This window comes from Equus przewalskii, chromosome 11 (genome assembly GCF_037783145.1).
Source record: "Equus przewalskii isolate Varuska chromosome 11, EquPr2, whole genome shotgun sequence".
Taxonomy (NCBI): domain Eukaryota; kingdom Metazoa; phylum Chordata; class Mammalia; order Perissodactyla; family Equidae; genus Equus; species Equus przewalskii.
In genome coordinates this window covers 11,050,270-11,071,858 of record NC_091841.1, presented here as the reverse complement: position 1 = coordinate 11,071,858, position 21,589 = coordinate 11,050,270, and the positions used below count along the sequence as shown (strand labels likewise).

General features: G+C 40.8%; 1 protein-coding gene across 32 annotated transcripts in view; it reads left to right on the top strand.

Annotated features, from left to right (window-relative positions):
- The window catches only part of AMBRA1 (autophagy and beclin 1 regulator 1), a 157,877-nt gene that overhangs the window by 97,611 nt on the left and 38,677 nt on the right, over positions 1–21,589 (top strand). For all 32 annotated transcript variants that reach the window (XR_011524094.1, XR_011524096.1, XR_011524095.1 and 29 more), the window contains one exon: positions 19,188–19,298. Coding sequence is in view for 28 of the 32 variants with exons in the window: in XM_070564988.1 (XP_070421089.1) it covers positions 19,188–19,298 (111 nt within the window). In the remaining 4 variants the exon portion in view is untranslated. The remainder of the gene's footprint in view (positions 1–19,187; positions 19,299–21,589) is intronic.

Genomic DNA, 21,589 nt, shown 5'->3' with positions numbered 1-21,589 from the left:
CTCTGTCAGCAGGCGGAAGGAGTCGAGGAGAAAGCATGAGCCAGAGCCCTTCTTGGGGTTTTCACGGGCAGGAGTGGGTAAAACAGGGTAGGTATGCTGGGTACGTTTAGAATTAGATAGTTTGGGTAATTTTGTCAGGCTCTGGGCTATGGGGTGGTCCCTAGGTGTCCATACCTGGCCCTGGGATGACTTAGGACAGAGGAAATAGTGGTTTGGTGTTTGAGAGTTGGATAAAGAAAGTGGTTGGGGGTGCAGGCTCTGGATTGGTTGGTTTGTATGCTTGCAGCCAAGTTGTTTGCTGTCTCTAGGAATTAGCAAGCACCGTAAAATATAGAAAACAAGAAACACCATTAACACAATAACACATCCTTTTTTTTTTTGTTATTTCAGTGGCTTCTTGGACCTCCTGAAGCCCCTCTGTAGACCCAAGGTTTAAAAACCCAGCTGGGGCCCTGGGAGCTCTGTTCCTTTGAATACAATATTTGATTTTAGTTTACCTTTTCACAAGAAGGTCTGTAGTTAATTATCTGCTAAGCCAAGAGAGTGTAGCAACTACTCAATTTTTTTTATAGTAAAGCTTTTCTTTCTGCTTTCTTTTGACCTCCCTACTAGGACCTTATTTGTGGATATTTCGTGCTGAGAGGGATAAGCCTGCCTTCCATAATTGCTGCATCAAGGCTCTGCTCACAGGGCATCCTGATGACATTTTAAATACATGGAAATTTTTGAATGCATGAAAACATCTAGTGCTGATTCTCTGCTGCATTTTGGCTCTGGCACCTGCTCCTCTCTTGGAGTTTATCCCATTGCCTAATTCTGTACATTGTCTCCAAACCTTTCATTAAGCATTGTTGGAAATTTTGCTTTTTAACCTCAGCATCCCCGCTTATCTTTTGAACAGAAACAGAACTGTCTCTGACTACTAGGCAGTTCCTCGAGTGAAAAGCTCCCCATCTCTCCTTTTCTGACTTTTCAGAGCATGAAATGGCTGTGCTAATCCTGTTGGCCTCAAGGCAAGAGCCTTGCAGAGGCAGACAAAGGGGGTGGCCTCCTCCCAGCTTGGATCCTCCAGAGGCCAGAGGGAGGAACTTTTTAACATTATACCAACTTGCAGTCAGAAACCTGCCCACCCTTGCTTTGTTTTGGCTGCAGTTATAAAGGAAGTAAATTTTTGGAGTGTTTCCCCTGCACGTAACCATCCATTTTTTGGTGCCCTGAGTACTGTACTGGGTAGATTTCCAGAGGTTGTGTGCTTTCCTAGAGTTTCAGAAATCAAACGGGGTTTTAGGAATTCTGGAAGTGTCCCTCTGCTGGTTGAATGGATATTTCTCAAAACCAAAGGTACTTTGGCTCCAAGTTGATAAAGTGGGTTGCAACTATGTGCTTTGTGCGAGGTGCTCTTTAGGGTACAACGACTGAGCGGTGCTGAAGTCTCTTAGAGGGACTGAAGTTGGTCCTTGCTCCTAAGGGGCTAGCAGTCTAGTGGTAAGAGTCACACGTGTTCAAGTGACCCTTTGTTTCTGTATTTAATATGGAGTTACTGCATACCTCCTGTGGTAGGGCGTCAAGATAGTTCATCTAAAGCTGAGAAAACTGTGCGTGTCCTTCCCATCAAAAGCAGCTCTTTATACTGTACTGTGCGGATTCGGGTTCAGGGAGAGTGATGAGTGGAAACAGGGCAGATGTACTTCGCTTGTAGGTTTTGAGTTGAACCTCTGGTGAACTGAATTTTATACCTGTCCTCAAGTGGAGTAAATAATGGTAGAGAGTCCTGCCTGGACAGGAGGGCGGGAGCTAGAGCAGAAGGAATATGACAGAATGAGAGAGAAACAAAATGCTATGGGGCTTCCAAAGAGAAGATCATCCCAGGTTAGTGAGATCAGAAAAGACTTATTGCAGAAAGGAATTGAGAGAGTCCTTGAACAGGGATAGGGAATCGGGGGATTGTAGGAAGTGTTTATTACTGAGCTGTGCTCTGGTGAAATGATCCAGCAGGCAGCTATGACTGGCATATGGTCACACAAACTTTGTGCCCCACAAAAGCGGAGACTCTAAGGCCACAGGCTTCCTGGGTTCACGCTAGGAACAGTCTGTCTGCACAGACGAAATGTACAAACAGATGTCCAGCCCCAAGCTTTTCTCTTAGATGCCATCTTGATGCCTTATGATATCTTACCTTGAAGACAAGAAAGGTTTATTTTTAATGTCAGGGTAGATAAATTTCTGAGAAAGGCCTGCGGCAAAATTCTAGTTTTCAGAAGAGATATTTCACAAGAGAAAGCAAAAGGAGATTAAGATACGTTTTAGTCTCTTCCTTTCTGGCAGAGATGCTTATATGCACTTCTCAGAAAATACTGGACCTGCCACCATGCTTCAGGGCTGTCTGTAAACCAGTGAGCATGGTGGTGCACACACTTTTTAAAGATTTTATTTTTTCCTTTTTCTCCCCAAAGCCCCCTGGTACATAGTTGTATTTTCTTCGTTGTGGGTCCTTCTAGTTGTGGCATGTGGGACGCTGCCTCAGCGTGGTCTGATGAGCAGTGCCATGTCCGCGCCCAGGATTCGAACCAACAAAACACTGGGCTGCCTGCAGCGGAGCCCGCGAACTTAACCACTCGGCCACGGGGCCAGCCCCCGCTATTTGCCTCATTTTTAAAAATAAAATCATTTCAGATAAAGTTGAAGTTCCCTTTGACCTCCTTAATTATATTTCCCACTCTACATAGAGGCAACCCCTGTCATGAATTTGGTTTATATAATCGCAGTCCATCTTTTATAACTTAATATATTAGTAAAATATCATTGTGTGTTTTAAGAATTGTGTTTATATAAATGGTATCATACCATATGTATCATTTTACAACTTTTAAAATTCAATATTTTGTTTTTTATCAATCTACATTGACATAGTTTGCTTTGGTTTGTTCCTTTTATTTGTTGTGTAGTATTTTTTTTTTTTTTTTAAGATTTTAGTTTTTCTTTTTCTCCCCAAAGTCCCCTGGTACATAGTTGTGTACTTTTAGTTGTGGGTCCTTCTAGTTGTGGCATGTGGGACGCCACCTAGCATGGCTTGACAAGCAGTGCCATGTCTGTGCCCAGGATCCAAACTGGCGAAGCCCTGGGCCGCCATAGCAGAGCGCATGAACCCAACCGCTCGGCCATGGGGCCGGCCCCCTGTTGTGTAGTATTCTAATAGTCATTTATACACATGTTATTATCTGTTCCCTTATTGAGCATTAAACTCTATAGACTTTTACTATTACAATGTGCCTTGAGCTTTCTTGGCATATCTCCTTGTGTACATGTGGAGCGTTTTCTCCAAGATATTTACCCAGAGATGCAATTGTTCTGGCTCCTTTTTAGTCGCATAGCACAGATTTATTGTCTACCAAAGACATAACCCTCTTACTTCTTAGCTATATGAAGGACATCTCAGGGTACCATTCTGACTGGCACTTGGTGAAAGTGGAAAACTTGAGGTTTGTGAATTTTTTTGCAAACCCAGGACCAAGGAGTTTTTCTCAAGTCCTTCAACTAGTTAGTTTCATGGAACAAATAAATATATATGTTGAATATAGGGGATATTAAATAGTAAAATGTATAAATTTTTTATAGTTCCTTACAAAGGTTAACTTCTCACTCTTCCTGCCCTTCTTTCTAAATTTTGTAAAAAGAAATACAGGTTCATTGTAAATAATTCAGGTAATATCAAAATATGTACTGTAAGAAGTTTCTCACCTCACCACTCTTATCTCCAATTCCATTCTCCGAAGGTTTATTAGTTTGGCTTGTATCTTTACAAATTTTTTCCTTTGCATAATCAAACATATATGTATATTTGCACACCTATATAGTTTTCTTCATTTGTTTTATAATGGAGATAGGATCGTACAGAACAATGTATCAAGGGCATCTTTCTGCATCAGTGTGCATAGATCTACCTTATTATTTTTAATGGCTGCATGGTGTTCCACAGTGTGATTGACCATAGTTTAACTATTTTCTTCTTGATAGATATTTAGGTTTATTTATAATTAAAGGCAAGTTCCTTTTACAAACTATGGTTGCTTAGTCCCATTCCTGGATGTATATACCAGACTGAAAATTCTCTTAACATTTCATTTAGTTCTTTATAATTCAGCCTGTCCCTCTAATAGATGTGGGTAGTAAAGACGGTCTAGGACCCATCTTCTCGAAGGAACAGTTTATAAGGCTTTCAGTGACACTCCTTGCAGCTCCCATCAGCGCTCCTCACCCTTTATATTTCACAGTGACTGTATGAATGGCAATATTCTAAGTCCCATGACTGTATAGTATTTAAAGTGTGGGTGAAAAGCTGACCCCTTCTCTCAAGGAGTTCACTATCTTAAAGAAGAAGGAAAGAGGCCATGCAGTACCAACTGAGAATTGATGGCTCAGTGTCCCCAGAGATACAAACACTTGAACTCAGCAAACGTTAGGTACTTATAGCAGGTAACCTAAGAGATAGCAAGTGTTTTGTGTTAGGAAAATAGCTAATACTGTGTAGGCGGGGACTTCTCTCTAATTCAGAAAAGCTCCCAAGAGGAGATGAGATTTTATTTAGGTTTAAAGACTAGAAAGGTTGATCTGGAGTGTTGTCTAGCTTCCAGGTGCAGCCTTTTGTCGGTGTCTCAATATAGGGCTCGTTACTCGTGCTTTTCCACTTTGCGTCTGGTATTACTGTCTGAACAGTGGATTTTTTTTTTTTTAATGTTATGATAGATTACAACCTTGTGAGATTTCAGTTGTACATTTTTGTTAGTCATGTTGTGGGTACACCACTTCCCCCTTTGTGCCCTCCCCCCACCCCCCCTTTTCCCTGGTAACCACCGATCTGATCTCCTTATCAATATACTAACTTCCACCTATGAGTGGAGTCATATAGAGTTCGTCTTTCTTTGACTGGCTTATTTCGCTTAACATAATACCCTCGAGGTCCATCCACGTTGTTGTGAATGGGCCAATTTTGTCTTTTTTTTGAACAGTGGATTTTAATTAGAAACTATTTCAAATTAGCTATCTTTATGCGACAAGGGTTGTTCTCCTAGGGTCCCAGAGCATATGCATGGCTCTGGGGACTACTCAAGTTTCTGAACAGTTTGTGGTTTGAAACAGACCCATTCACCAAGCTCTCTTCCACTTATTTTTGCTCCATGCTTTCTACTACTTGATGCCTGCACTTTAGAACAAAGGTCTGGAATCTTTTTTTTTCACCCCAGGATCTAGAGCAAAACAGCCTGGCTGGACCAGTAGGGCAGAATGTCTTTCTGAATGTCCCGAAGGATCTAATTGCTAAGATTTTTGTCAGGCTCACTTTTAGCGGAATCAGAATGTAGTTTTTGTAAAATTTCCAACCATCTTCTTATAAGCAACTGCCACCCCATGCATTAGGAATTGCTCAACTTTTGACCTTACTCAAAAAACCCTAGTCCCTTTACAAAAACCAGGTCGGCTGGATGCTTTATCTCAACGTCGCAAGTCCTAAAATACGTGATAGTTCCCTTCTACCTACATGTGGGAAATCCATAAGATCGTCCGCCTTATTAATGTTTCCTTCCTTCCGAAGTGAATGTGAAGATGGTAGTCAAGACTGAGTATTGTATTTCGTAGTCCACTTTCTGATATGACATCATCTTTGACCTCCAAGTCTAAAGGCTTCTTGGTTGGCCCTCAGAGCTAACTTAGCCTTGCTGTCCCTGGGTAAATAGCAGTGGACAGTGATTGCAGTGAAATGCACCGTGCTGTCCTCGGAGCTCCAAGGTCTCCTCTAGACTGAGTGAGGCAGGCTTTGAATTACAGCGTTTCGCAGGCTGGGCGAGTTCTGTAGCTTCCCCTCTGGGAGCAGGCCTGGCCTCTTTCTTACATATTGGCCCTAACTGACTCAGCCGGTAATGCGGTACCCTGAAATGTACAGGTGTGATTTGACAGGAGCTTTTCACCCCTTACACACTGGGCCCCCCAATGAGAATGTAGGCTCATGGAGCAATAATTCACGTGTAGGTGGCCTGTAAGGAAAGTTTTAACAAAAGAGTTGGTTAAGAAGCTGATTTATTTTCTTGCTTTAACTCTCTTGTCATGTGCTGAGTGGGGGCGGAAGAGGAGGGGAGGGTGGGAATGGTGCTGCTGAAAGCATTTATCTTCATTTCTGCCATCTCCCAGTGTTTATTACCCTGTGATCGACAGATGAGGAAAGCTGCCAGTCAAACCCACGTTCAGCATATTTCCATTTCCCTTCATTGCAGATTTTAGGCTTTTGAAATCTGCATCCTCTTTGCAGCAGTAAAGGTCGTTTCCCTCCTGCTGCTGACAAGCCCAAGACCCTCTGGTCCAATTCCACTCTTGTGCTTCCACCAAACGATAAAAGCTGCAGGAGTCTCAGCAATTTAAGACAAGTGGTTGGAGAGAGCTGTTCATTGCTTGAGTCAGTCAGTCACTCTCTTGATCTTTCTCACTTCTTTCTCCCTCAATCCTTGTGCCTGCCTTCCCCCCCTCTGCCCATCTTTTTGCTGCTAAGGCACCCCCCTTAAGCAACTCCGTTGTGCAACAATGAGAGGATGACAGCGTTCTCGACTTCTTTCCTGGTTTCATTCAGGGACCTGCCTAAGCCAGTGTCCTCCCAACAACAGGGGTTGCTGGGACCTGAATATAGGAAATGCCAAGTTGTGGGGGCTGTGGAAGTGGAGGTAGAGTAATTCTTAGTACTCTTATCCACCTGCATGTCTTCTGTCAGAGGTAGAGGCTTTGAGGAAATCCCTGCCTGGTGGGAGTGAAGGCTAGGTGTTTTGTTTTTGTTTTGGGGTTGCTGGGTTTTGTTTCCCTCCGTTTCTCCTGAAAGCTGTAGGTTTTGAAATGCTGTTCCTAATAATCTTTCAGTAGCATGTGTTCTTGTAAGCTTATTTGTTTTTGTCTTAAATAATGTTTGTGGGTGGAAGAAAGGTAATGATATTCATTTCTTTGAAAATGGATGTTCTGCTCTCATAATTACTTGTCCCAATTACATCATTAGTGTAAGTGTAGATAATTGCTTCATTGGGGCATATATATCAAAAAAGGACAGGTCTACAGAACGGTGATGAAAACGGCCTCAGCTGCTTCATCTACTTGCACAGGAGCATCTTAGCTTGACTTCAGAGAGCTAGGAGGTGCAAGTCCCCCTGTCAACAGTCAAGATTAATCCTAGGTGTTAATGTGATGGGAGCAAGGAGTGAGGACCCAGCGAAGAGCAGCTTACTTCCCTTGCTTTAGGGTGGTAATACATTGCTGAGCTCTGGATGACACTGGTATGTTCAAGACCAGTGATTAAATCATTGGTGGTCCCTGCATTAGGGAGCAAAGCAGTCCTTGGCGGCCTCACCACCTGTGGGCTTTCTGAAGCTCATAGGTCTAAGAGCATGAGCCCTATGCACGCTCCGACCTCTTTGAATGGCTTTTTAAAGGAAAATGGTCATATTGGGCCTGGAGATTACATTCTCCCATCAGACCTAACTACTTTCCTGTAGATTTGAATATGACTGATTGCACACCATATCTGTGAATGACTGTGTGCGTGCTATGTAGTTGAGTATCTCTTCTTTCGAGGCGTGTTAAAAACTAATACCAATACTGCCTGTTTCCACTTATATGAGATATCTAAAGTCATCAAATTTATAGAAACAAAGTAGGTTTGTAGTTACCAGGAGCTGGGGGGAGGGGGGAAAAAGGGAGCTGTTTAATGAATATAGTTTCATATTTACAAAACAAAGTTCTGGAGATCTCTTTCACAACATTGTGAATGTATTTAACACTACTGACTGTACACTTAAAAATGGTTAAGATGGTCAGTTTTATGTTATGTGCTTTTTGCCACAATTTTTTAAAAAGCTGATACCAGATTCTTTGTACTGCTTGCTCCGGATAGGAAGGCTTGATCCACTGCTCTGGCCTTAATGAACGTCACATCCATTTCTCTTCCTCCTCTTGGCCTGTTATGGTGCTTTCTCTGCTGTGGCCGCATAATTCTGGTTTGAATTGTTTTGGGAAAATTTTTGATGAAGTTGTGATACATAGATGATTTCTTAGCTGTTTCTTTTCCCTTCCTTGCACATTGTCTGTCTGTGAGGCCTTACTAATTTCCGTGTTGAGTTCTCTGACTGTCGTGTTGTTTTGTTGGCTTCATCCAGTGCCTTTGACCTCAGCAATGTCTGTGATGATTTGTATGTGGACTAATGCTTATTCTTATGACAAAGAGTTCTGGGGGGTTTAGGAGTTTATTGGACAATGGATTTATGTTGATTTAGGGACCCAGTTCCCGCTAAGAGCATGTATAGTTATGGACATCTGTATCTACAAAATATTTACCCTTTATGTTAAATGTTTCAACTTCTATTGCATCATGGTTGATCTCGATATCAGTTTGTGACCAGTTAGAGCAGTTATTAAACAGCCTAAATTTTTTTTTTCCTTTTTCTCCCCAAAGCCCCTCGATACATAGTTGCATATTTTCAGTTGTGGGTCCTTCTAGTTGTGGCATGGCCTGATGAGCGGTGCCCTGTCCGCGCCCAGGATCCAAACCAGCGAAACCCTGGGCTGCTGAAGCGGAGCGCGTGAACTTAACCACTCAGCCATGGGGCCGGCCCCTAAACAGCTTAAATTTGATAGACAAACCACACAGCTTACTCAGAACATTTCCTATGTCAGAATTATAGTCACCCACATGATACCTGTATGGGGTTTTATTTTTGTGTTTTTATAGAAAATGATGTCCCCTAATACTCCTCTTATCTTTTATTTTAGCTTCAGGAAAAAGTGAAGACTTGGTTTCAGCTATAGGTAATATACTCAGAACTGATCTTTGAAAATTTACTCTTTCCTTCCAAGGGAAATAATTCTGTATCCCTCAGACATTTTTATGACTGCTGGGTTCCATGCAGTGTATTTTCTATAAATAAAAGCTATTATCTTATTCTCACGTGAACCTGTAGTTCAGTTATAAACATACAGTGGAATATTATTCAGCCATAAAAAGGAATGAAACACTGATACATGCTACAACATGGATGAACTTTGAAAACATTATGTTAAATGGAAGAAGGCAAACACAAACAACCATCTACTGTATGATTCCATTTATGTGAAATGTCCAGCAGAGGCAAAGATAGAGATGAAAAATAGATTAGCAGTTGCCTGGGCCTAGGGACTGAGTGGGCCAGAGTGGAGGGGATGACTGCTAATGGGTAAGGTATTTTGAGGGGGAAGGGGTGATGAAAATATCCTGAAATTAGATAGTAGTGATGGTTGTTGTAAAATTGATTTTGATAATGGTTGCACAACTGTGTGACTATACTAAAAGCTCTTGACTTCTATACTTTAAGTAGGTGAATTGTATGGCATATGAATTATTATGTCTCAATAAAGCTGTTACTTTTCAACAAAGAAATTATATATAGTTTGGTCATCTTCCTCAATGTCAAAACCACAAATGGGAACCAAGAGAACCGTCTCCCCTTAAAGGAAGTCTTGTTATCTGCCATCAGGGACTCTTTCCAGGTCCTCAGGCAATAGAATAATTGACTGTGATCTTAGATGAGATTTTTCAAATGGTGATAAGGTGAGAAAGTGCTTAATTATACCCCCTTCTTAGAACAGATTTAAAGACTGCATTTGAATGAAGCTTTCTGGAAAGAAGAATAAATGTTTTTCCTAGGATGCCATTCAATATATACTTAGAATGCTTTTTATGTCTAAATAATCCTGTGTTGTATTGCTCTAGGAATTATTTTTCGTAGACAGAAATCAATTTATTAATTTACAAAGGGCTCAGACAATCTGTAAGAAAAAACTTAACCAAACATAAAAGTCCACATAAGATGTGGGTAGGCAGTGCACACTAAAAAAACACAGTGGCCAATAAACCAATAAAAAGATGTTCACCAATACTCTAAATTATTAAAGAAATGCAAAGGGATACCAAAAATGGAATTGCCGTCTTTTACTTCACAAATTGACCAAAATGTATATTGAATAGTGTTTTTTTAATTAAGATTATGATAGATTACAACTTTGTGAGATTTCAGTTGTACATTATTGTTAGTAATGTTGTGGGTACACCACTTCACCCTTTGTGCCCTCCCCCGACCCCTCCTTTTCCCTGGTAGCCACCGATCGGTTCTCCTTGTCTATATGTTAACTTCCAGCTATAAGTGGAGTCATATAGAGTTCGTCTTTCTCTATCTGGCTTATTTCACTTAACATAATACCCTCAAGGTCCATCCATGTTGATGCGAATGGAACAATTTGGTCCTTTTTTATGGCTGAGTAGTATTCCATTGTGTATATATACCATATCTTCTTTATCCAGTCATGGGTTTCTGGGCATTTAGGTTGGTTCCACGTCTTGGCTATTGTAAATAATGCTGCGATGAACATAGGGGTGCATGGGACTCTTGGGATTGCTGATTTCAGGTTCTTAGGATAGATACCCAGTAGTGGGATGGCTGGGTCATAGGGTATTTCTATTTCTAACTTTTTGAGGAATCTCCATACTGTTTTCCATAGTGGCTGCACTAGTTTGCATTCCCACCAACAGTGTATGAGGGTTCCTTTTTCTCCACAACCTCTCCAACATTTGTCACTCTTGGTTTTGGATATTTTTGCCAATCTAACGGGTGTAAGGTGATATCTTAGTGTAGTTTTGATTTGCATTTCCCTGATGATTAGTGATGATGAGCATCTTTTCATGTGTCTATTGGCCATCCTTACATCTTCTTTGGAGAAATGTCTGTTCATGTCCTCTGCCCATTTTTTGATCGGGTTGTTTTTTTTTTGTTGTTAAGCTGTGTGAGTTCTTTGTATATTATGGAGATTAATCCTTTGTCGGATAAGTAGCTTGTAAATATTTTTTCCCAATTAGTGGGCTGTTTTTTTGTTTCAATCCTGTTTTCCCTTGCCTTGAAGAAGCTCTTTAGTCTGATGAAGTCCCATTTGTTTGTTCTTTCTATTGTTTCCCTCATCTGAGGAGTTATAGTGTCCGAAATTGAATAGTGTTTTTTAATAATACCCTTTTTTGAGATACAATTCACATACAATATAGTGCACCTATTTAAAGTATACAATTCAGTGGTTTTTACTAATTTTCACAGTTGTGCAACCATTGCCACAACTATATTTCAGAGCATTTTTATCACCTTTTGAGAAACCCCATACCCATTAGCAGTCACTTCCCCCTTCCCCCTTCACTTCCCCTGCCCCGCTCCAGCCCTGGGCAGCCACTAGTCTACCTTTTGTCTCTATGGCTTTGCCTGTTTCTAGACATTTCGTGTCAATGGAATCATACGTTTGTGGGCTCGTGACCGGCCTTATGAAGAATGTTGAGAAGTTGATGAGCTGTTCACTTGCACCTGCCCTGGGGTTTCTAGTCTCAGTTCTGCTGCCCAGTTAGCAGGCTGGTTCTTGGCTTGGTCTCACAACCAACCAGAAGGATAGTAATTGTGTTTCCAGGCTGACGGGTGTTTGCACCCCCAGTGCCATTCTTATTCTGTCTTTCCAGCAGCACAGTCAGATGGCCATTCTGAATTAGGCAGACTCAAATGGAACAAGTTTATGGGACTGAAATATAATTTAATCTTTTCCTTCTTTGTAACTTGCCCTTTTTTACCCTCCCAAATTAGCTTTTCTGATAGATTTGCTAATGATTCCCATTGTTCCATATTTTCACTGTACTGTTGAATCATACTCTTCATTTCTCTGCTCCTAGAACAGATCTTGGGGAGAGGCTAAAAAGCTATTTTGGAAAAAAGGTTCCTAATTCTCCTTTTCAAGCAATGGAAGAGAAGAATCTGAGAGAAGCAGAGGCAGAGAGGTGCTTGCAGGCTATCAGGCTTAGTAGAGCTCACCTACCATGTGACCCTCAGGACTGTTAAGGTTTATCCCTAGACACGCTACCGGGCTTCTGGCCTACAAGTTGAAGACCTGACTCGGAGAATGAGACTTGGCAGCTTGGTTTTTGCCGTTGTTCTAATGATTGGCCAGGACCACTGGATTTAAGTTTCTTTTCCCCCTTGTTTTTGTTTCTCATCAGTATAATCTGTGTTTACTCTTTTGCCCTGAGGCTCCAGGGGAGGAACTCTGGTTGTGTGATAGAAAGTGAACTGCCATGACTAACAGTGTCACTATGGACAGCTGCTGTTTCCACTGTCTCCTAGAACATGAAGGAGAGTCTTGGGCTCTTTTTTAAATTTTTTGTAAATTAATAGACTTTTTTTTTTAGAGCAGTCTTAGGTTTACAGAAAAATTGAGTGGAAAGTACAGAGTTCCCATCTACTTCTCCCCGCCAACATCCCCAACCCACCCCCACACCCATAGCTTCCCACACCATCAGCATCCTGAACCAGAGTGGTACATTTGTCATAATCCATGAACCAACACTGACACATCATTATCACTCCAAGTCCATAGTTTACATTAGGGTTCACTCTTGATATTGTAAGTTCTATGGGTTTTGGCAAATATTTGATGACGTGTGTCCTCCATTATAGTGTCATACAAAGTAGTTTCACTGCCCCAAAAATCTCCTTGTGCTCCATCCATACATCCCTCCCTCCCCTCAAATCCCTGGCAGCCACTGATCTTTTTACTGTGTCCATAGTTTTACCTTTTCCAGAATGATGTATAGTTGGAATCATACGGTGTATAGCTTTTTGCTTCTTTCACTAAGTAATATGCATTTAAATTTCCTCCAGGTCTTTTCATGGCTTGATAGCTCATTTATTTTTTAGAGCTGAATAATATTTCATTGTATAGCTGTACCGCAGTTTATTTGTCCATTTTCCTATGAAAGACATCTTGGTTGTTTCCAAGTTTTGGCGGTTATGAATAAAGCTTTTATAAACATCTGCGTGTAGGTTTTTATGTGGACATATATTTTCAGCTCCTTTAGGTAAATACCAAGGAGCTTGATTGCTGGATATGGTAAGAGTATGTTTAGTTTTGCAAGAAATCTGCCAAACTGTCTTCCAAAGTGGCTGTACCATTTTGCATTCGCACCAGCAAGGAATGAGAGTTCCTGTTGTTTCACGTCCTCTTCAGCATTTGGTGTTATCAGTGTTCTGGATTTTAGTCATTCTGATAAGTGTGTAGTGGTTTCTCATTGGGTTCTTTTTGCTGAGGAAGATTTGCCTTGAGCTAGCATCTCTTGCCAGTCTGCCTCTTTTTCTATGTCAGCTGCCACCACAGTATGGCCACTGACAGACGAGTGCTGTAGGTTCGCACCCAGGAACCGAAGCCAGGCCGCTGAAGCAGAGCACGCCAAACTTAACCACTACACCACTGGGGCTGGGCCAAGAGTGTTATAGTTTTGTGCTTTACTTCTACGTCTGTCATCCGATTTGAGTTAATTTTTGTGAGAAGTGTAAGATTGGTGTCTAGATTCATTTTTTTGCATGTGGATGTCCAGTTGTTTCAGCACCATTTATTGAAAAGACTATTCTTTCTCTTGAATTGCCTTTGAATCTTTGTCAAAGATCAGTTAACTATATTTGTGTGGGTTCATTTATTCTGTTTCATTGATCTGTTTGTTCTTTCACCAGTGCCACACTCTCATGATTATTGTAGCTTTATAGTAAGTCTCAAAGTTGGGTGGTGTCAGGCCTCCAACTTTGTTCTTTCCTTGCATATTTTGTTGGCTGTACTGGATCTTTTGCCTTCCCAGATAAACTTTAGAATCAGTTTGTTGATATTCACAAAGTAATGTTCTGGGATTTTGATTGAGATTGCGTTGAATCTATAGATCCGTTTGGAAAGAATTGACGTCTTAACAGAATGGAGTCTTCCTATCCATGAACATGGAATATCTCTTTAATATTTATTCAGATCTTTTGTGATTTCTTTCTTCAGAGTTTTGTAGTTTTCATCATGAAAATCTTGTACATAGTTTGTTAGATTTATACCTAAGCGTTTCATTTTTTTGGTGCTAAGGTAAGTGATGTATTTTTAATTTTTAATTCCAGTTCCAGTTACTCATTCGTTCATTGCTGATATATAGGAACACAATTGACTTTTTTTGTAGATTAACCTTGTATCCTGCAGCCTTGATATAATTGCTTAATAGTTTCAGGAGAATTTTTTTTTTTTTGATTCTTTGGCATTTTCTGCATAGACAATCACGTCATCTGCAAACAAAGATAGTTTTATTTCTTCCTCTTCAATCTATATAGCTCTTATTTACTTTTCTTGTCTTATTGCATTAGCTAGGACTTCCAGTACAGTATTGAAAAGGAGTCATGAGAAGAGACATCTTTGCTTGTTCCCAGTCTTAGGGGAAAAACATATAGTTTCTCACCATTAACTATGATGTTAGCTATAGGTTTTTTGTAGACATTCTTTATCAAGTTTAGGAAGTTCCCTCTCTTCCTAATTTGCTGATAGTTTTTATCATCAGTGGGTGTTGGAGTTTGTTAAATGCTTTTTCTGCATCTATTGATAAGATCATGTGATTTTTCTTCTCTATCCTATTGGTGTGATGGGTTATATTAATTTATTCTCAAATGTCAAACCAGTTTTGCATACCTGGGATAAATCCCACTTGGTTGTAGTATATAATTTTTTTAATACATTATCAGATTTGATTTGCTAGTGTTTTGTTGAGGATTTCTGCTTCTATGTTCATAAGAGATATTAGTATGTAGTTTTCTTTTCTTCAATGTCTTTGTCTAGTTTTGGTATTGGGGTAATGCTGGCCTCATAGAATGAGTTAGGAAATAGTCCCACTTCTGTTTTCTGGAAGAGATTGTAGAGGTTTGGTGTAATTTCTTCCTTAGGTGTTTGGTAGACTTTACCAGTGAACCTACCTGGTACTTTCTGTTTTGAGAGATTATTAATGATTGATTCAACTTAATAGATAGAGGCCTATTCAGATTATCTGTTTCTTCTTGGGTAAGTTTTGGTAGACTGTGTCTTTCAAGGAATGGTCCATTTCGTCTAGCTTATCAAATTTGTGGGTGTTTCATTGTTCATAGTAGTCTTTTAGTATCCTTTTAGTGTCCATGGGATGAGTAGTGATGGCCCTTCTTTCATTTCTGATATTAATAATTGGTGTCAGAGCCGGCCCTGTAGCCAAGTAGTTAACTTCACGCCCTCCGCTTCGGCGGCCCAGGTTTTTGCCAGTTCAGATCCTGGGATTGGACATGGCACTGCTCATTAGGCCATGCTGAGGCAGCATCCCACATGCCGTAACTAGAAGTACCCACAACTAAAAAATACACAAATATGTGCTGGGGGGATTTGGGGAGAAAAAGCAGAAAAAAAAAAATAATTGGTGTCATCTCTCTTTTTCTCTTATTTAGCCTGGCTAGAAGTTTACCAGTTTTATTGATCTTTTCAAAGAACCGGCTTTTGATTTCTTTGATTTTTTTTTTCTCTGTTGATTTCCTGTTTTCAGTTTCATTGATTTGTGCTATGATTTTTCTTGTTTTTTACCTTCTGCTTACTCTGGATTTAATTTACTCTTCTTGTTTCCTGAGATGGAAGCTTCAATTATTGATTTTAGATCTTTCTTCTTTTCTAATATATGCTTTCAATGTGGTAAATTTCCCTCTTAGCACTACTTTTACTGCATCCCACAAATTTTAATAAGTTCTATTTTCATTTAGTTCAAAATATTTTTAAATTTCTCTTGAGATGTCTTCTTCAAGCCATGTGTTATTTAGAAATATGTTGCTTAATCTCCAAGTATTTGGGGATTTTCCAGTTATCTTTTTGTTATTGATTTCTAGTTTAATTCTCTTGTGGTCTGACACCATACTTTGTATGATTTCTGTTCTTTTAAATTTGTCACAGTTTGTTTTGTGGCCTAGAATTTGGTCTGTCTTGGCGGAGGCTGTTTTGCTAAAGAATCTAGGGCCTAGACATTTGACCTTAATCTAAAATAAAGTGCTTCTCTCTGGGCCCTGGCACATTATTTGGGGCAGTCTTTTACAAAAGGACCTGTATCTATCAACTGTTGATTACTGAGCTATCCCTGTAGAAAAAAAGCATACAGAGATTGGAATCAACGATTAAAATAATTTTAGTGGCGGTAATTTATTAGACAATGCTTACCACCACTTTGTATGTGTTGTTTCAGTAAGTTCTCCCAACAGTCCTATAAGTTGTAGGTATTATTATTATTATACCCTTTTTACAGATAAGGAAACTGAGGTTCAGAGAGATTAATTTACAGAATCACACTATTGTAGGTATTAGCTAGAAGTGTCAAAATTGGGTCCATCTTGATTCTGAAGCCTGTATTCTCAGAAACCATGCAAAAAACAAACAGACAGACAACAAACCATAAGGTCCTGGTTCAAGCCAGACTGTCTTCCATGGCGGAAATAGAAAGCTGGAAGGGAGCAGAGTTTAATGCTGTGCCTTTGATGAGTTTCTTTCCAGAATCGGTATCGCTAACAGTGTGGGTGCCTTCAGCAGTGGGCGTCCCAGTAGTGGTGCTCTCTAGGAGCACCTATCTTGGAGTTACAATGTAGGCTCTATTTATCTAGCTTGGGGTATCCTACCCAGGGATAATTTTGATCTCCAGGGACCATTTGGCAATGTCTGAAGACGTTTTTGGTTGTCACAACTGGGTGAGGGGTGATGTGCTACTGGCGTCTATTGGGTGGAGTCCAGGGATGCTGCTGATAAGCATTCTGCGATGCACAAGACCCACCCTACCTCCTAAACACAGAATTATCTGGCCCAAAATATCAATAGTGGAGCTTGAGAAACCCCGAGTCCAGCTTTTTCCATTCTGTTAATACTGAGAAGACCTGGAGGCTTCAGAAATCCCTCAGCAGTCTCTCAGGATTTTATTTCTGAGGCTGAGTGCCTCCTGTGTAAATACTCTGTAGCTCAGTTCATTAGCTCATTCTGGCACATTTCCTATACCTTCAGGTTAGTGGCCACAGGCCTACTAAATACATGGTTGGGGTTTTTTAATAGGGTGATACTTTCTCTTCCTGATGTTTCCGAGAGACAGGCTCAGTTGCCCTACAGTTCTTGCAGAAGAGAACCTGGTGACAATACTCTAATCTGTTGCTGGCTTCTTTCGTTTCCTAATCTATGTTTACGTGGCACTGAAAATTGACTCTCCCTGCTGCTACCTTCCGTTCCTCCTCAGCACTCTGGCACCCTTGACAGAGGACACCTCCAATCTCTTCCGCACAGTGCACCCATACCTGTTTGTTTCATTGCACAGCTGTTCTCCAGAAGCCATTTCTCAGGGCATGGACACTACAGGATGCTTCTGGAGCTGTGGGTTGGAGTCTTAATCACTTGTGTTCCCAGTTGCAGATCCACAACTCTTAAAGCATCTGGTATTTTCCTTAACTGTTTTCCTGTTTGTAGTTCTCATCCTTGCCCCTAGATTTTAAGCTCCTAGAATATGGGGTTTGTTTCTTCAATTTATTTTCTACCCTCTTTTAACAACTAGCATTTTATTCATCATATGCTGAAAAAATCAGCTTTCCTTCTTCCATTTGGGGTTGTGTGCTTTTCTATTAAAAGTTGGAGGAAATGATAAGAAACTAAAGTAATTTGAGAGAGGCTAGTGGTCAAAAACAGATGCAAGCCATCTAGATAAGCAATCCAGGGGAAGAATTCATAAGCTCAGTGGAATCGAGCCTGGGTCAGAGTGGAACTGAATAGGTCTTTCAAGAAGTGGTAGACCTTAGAATTAAAAAATGATTTTCATTATCAAGGAGGCCTAGAAAACTCAAGAAAATTCCTATTATGAAAGTCCTATAGGTAGCATACGCTCCTCATGACCCAGAAGTTCAGCAAAAGTTCCCAAGTCAGATGTAATTATTACAGAATTTTCTATAAAGGTTTAAAAGCAAGGGCAGATATTTACCTCATTTGAGTGATATGCTACAGGGCCCTCAATAGGGGTTTGAGGTCAGTGGGCTCATTGACAGCACCCCTAAATGCTGTCTTTCTCAGGCCTTTAAGGAAATCATGACTATTTGGGTCTGTGTCTTTGAATCTGCAAGATTTTAAAGAATGCGTTGTTTTGGCGGTATTAGTTTATCTAGAGTGGTATTTCTCTTTATTTTATTATCACAGAAAGATGATGATACTGAAGAATCTAGATATAAAATTGTCCATTGTTCCAAGGCTAGTAAGCGCTAGCAAGTTCAATTTTTCAAAATAGGAGTTGATTTGCAGCAGAAAATACTATTTAGGTTGTCTAGCATATAAGAATGTTCTATTCTCCCAAGAGGGTTTGGCTCTGTCTGATCAGAAGGGTGGTTGTGTATGAAATGCACCTCGGAAGGAGGAGGAGGAAATGACATGTTCATGTAAATGAAATACAACTGCAAATTAAAGTGTCACCCTGTTAAAAAAAATCCATTTTTTATTTAATTGGTTACCAAGGAAAAAATGTCATACAGAAGTGTGTATCTCAGGGAATCTTAAACTGTGAGATATGACAAATGAATCTGGATTCAAGGAAGTTCTCAGGAGGCGGGGTGGGGTGAAGGGGTTATAAAATATTGCCTTAATAAAAATATTCTAATGCTGAAAAGCTAGGCTCATAAATTTCTGCTGTGTTACATGCCAGGGGTCCAGAAGAAATTAACAAATATTACCTCATTTGTTCTTTACTGTCTCCATCTATCCAATCAGCTGTATGCTGGCTGCCTCTTCCCTGGAGGAAGCCTCCTTTTGAGATGTTTTATTAGGAAGAAGGTTATATACAAAGGAGGAGACGCTTTCTCCCAAAAAGCTCTGCTTCCTACAAAGACATCCATGGAATGAACTGCTTTTCTGTGTGGCTTTTCTTTGTTAATGGTGTCCTTCCATTTTTCACCCCCCCACACACACACATTTTTATGAAACTTCCTGTCTCTTTAGATTGTGAGCCTACCAGCCAGGATGTATACTGTACCTGCCACGTGGTTGGCACTAGTTAAATGTTAAGTAATAATGGGAGGGGCTGGTGAATGGGATTATTCCTCCACGTAAAATTGTTCTTGAGAAACATATCTGCTTTCTCTCTGAGATAGAGACTTGACAGATGGCACTCGTCTGCTTTCTTCAGCCTTAGTTGTGGTTCTTCCTCTTCCCCCTCTCCTGCTAATCCCAGTGTTATTTTATGTTTGCAGTGGAAACATGTAGATAAATACAATCATGTGCTCTCTTTGTCTTCTCCCCCGCAGGGGCGGTGATTGGTGATGGACAGTCTGCCGTGGCCAGTAACATTGCTAATACTACCTACCGGCTCCAGTGGTGGGACTTCACTAAGTTTGACCTCCCAGAAATCAGTACTGGTAAGCCAAGATAGAACTAAGGGTCCTGGTAAAAGGGTTATCTCTTACTGGTGAACCAGAACTCCGAAACCCAGGTAGCACTGGATTTTTTATCATCTCATTGAGCAGCTGATTGCCATGTGCCATTTCCGCAGCGTCTGCAACTCCCAGTTAAGCAGCTCAGTGAACGTATATTGAGCACCCACCCTGAGCTGCGAGCAGTGCTAGGAACAATGCTCAGGTGGACGCAAAAGTGAAGGTGTCCCTGCCCTGAGGAGTTTACCAACTAGTAGTTCATTGTCCTAAGCCTGAAGCTTCAGGTGGAACTGAGAAGAGAAGAAGGGAGTGCAGGACTGACAGCTAGATCTTGTGACCCTGAGGAAAGAGAAAATGTTCAGATCATTTGTTAATCCAGATCTGAGGAGAATGAGTGAGTGGCGGGTGGGTGTGTGATTTACAGACACGTTTGTCTGACAGTCCATTTGCCCAGCTTCTAGGGAAGTCTGCGATCGCATGCCCCGTTTGTTCAGTTGGAATCACAACATTTTAGACATCTCCTTTTACTTTCTATCTAATGAAGGACTCTCACATGTTCCTGAGAAGTGGTTCAGCCTCCGCTTGAAAACTTCAGATGCTAAGTCTCACTGTCTGACAAGATGGTCTAATCCATCACTGAGAAATTCCTTTTAAAATGTTTGTTCTTTTCCCCAGACACCATTTCCCTTGTTGTTGCTTCCTCCCATTGGTCTGGTTCTACCTCTGAATCTCCGTAGAGTGAGTTCAATGATGCCTTTTCTAAGTGACAGTTCTCCAGCTATTTAAAGATGAACCACCATTTCCCTTTAAATCTTTCTTTTGCAGGCCAGACTTCCTGAGATTCCTTTAGCTGATCTGGTTTCCAAATCCTTGGGAGTTCTGCTCATCTTCCCTTTTGACTTTGGGGGGCCAGAACAGAGTAGAAAACCCCAGATGAGAGCTGTCCAGTACATAGTGCACTGGTGGTTTGGACAGTATTAGTTCATCTGAAGATTTCAGCAGCTTTTTCTGAAGCCACTTTTGAGCTTGCAGTCACTTCAAATTCCTTGATAATTGTTAATAAACCAAGACTCTACTGTCTGGTACTTACTTATGCAGTTTGAATCTTTTAAAAACCAAAGCAGGTTTGTATGTGTTCCTGTTAAATTTTATCTTAATAGTGTCAGTTGCGCTTCCTAGTTCCTGCCTCTCAACATCTTTTTGAACTTTGGTTCAGTCCTTTTCTCTCAATCTTCCATCATCTCCTAATTTGAGAAGCTTGCTTTCTCTGTCTTCCTTTGGATTACTAGCAGAAGTGGTGAATCAGTCCGGACACTGCACCCAGCCTTGTGGGATGTTACCGTGGGCGCTTCTGTGTCGATTTTTGGGCTTCCTTGTTCACATCTGAAGCCCGTATCTTCCTGTCTTGTCCACAGGCTATTGTAAAAGTTTCTCAGATGCCTTAAAATAATCAAGATATTCTCTGTCTGTGGCATTGCCCAATATGCCAGTCTTGGTATCCTTATCAGACCATGAAAATGAGATTAATTTTCCATGTCCTAATCTTAGTGAAACCTCAGTAGCAATCATTTTGTTCTTTGTAAGTGCTAATAAACCACATGTTCAATAATCTGTTCTTTAACTCTCCTGGGAATCAACTGCAATCCACCTTTTCCCTTATTGAATACCAAGTCTGCTTGTTTGTCTCTAGATTTCTGGCCCAGATCTTGTTTGCCATAATTTATTTCCATTTATTTTGGGTTTTAAAATTTTGTTTACTTTGTTTCTTTTATTATAACCTGAAATACATTCACCATTCAAAAATATAAAAGGGGGGCGAGCCCAGTGGTGCAGTGGTTAAGTGCACACGTTCCGCTTCGGCGGCCAGGGGTTCACCGGTTCAGATCCTGGGTGCAGACACAGCACCGCTTGGCACGCCATGCTGTGGTAGGCGTCCCACATATAAAGTAGAGGAAGATGGGTATGGATGTTAGCTCAGGGCCAGTCTTCCTCAGCAAAAAGAGGAGGATTGGCAGCAGTTAGCTCAGGGCTAATCTTCCTCAAAACAAAAGTAAACAGCAAAGAGTTTCTCAGTCCTGCTCCCAGCTTCCCACCATTCATCCCCATAGGCCCCCATGGCCAGCAGTTTCTTGTACATCTTCTCAAGGATGTTGTGTGTCGATACAAGCAAATGCAAATGTGTGTTTCCCACCTTCCATTTCACCAGACGGTAGCATGTTAGACATATTCTTCTTTCTGCAGTTTGCGTTCTTTACAGTATATCTTGGTGATCTTTC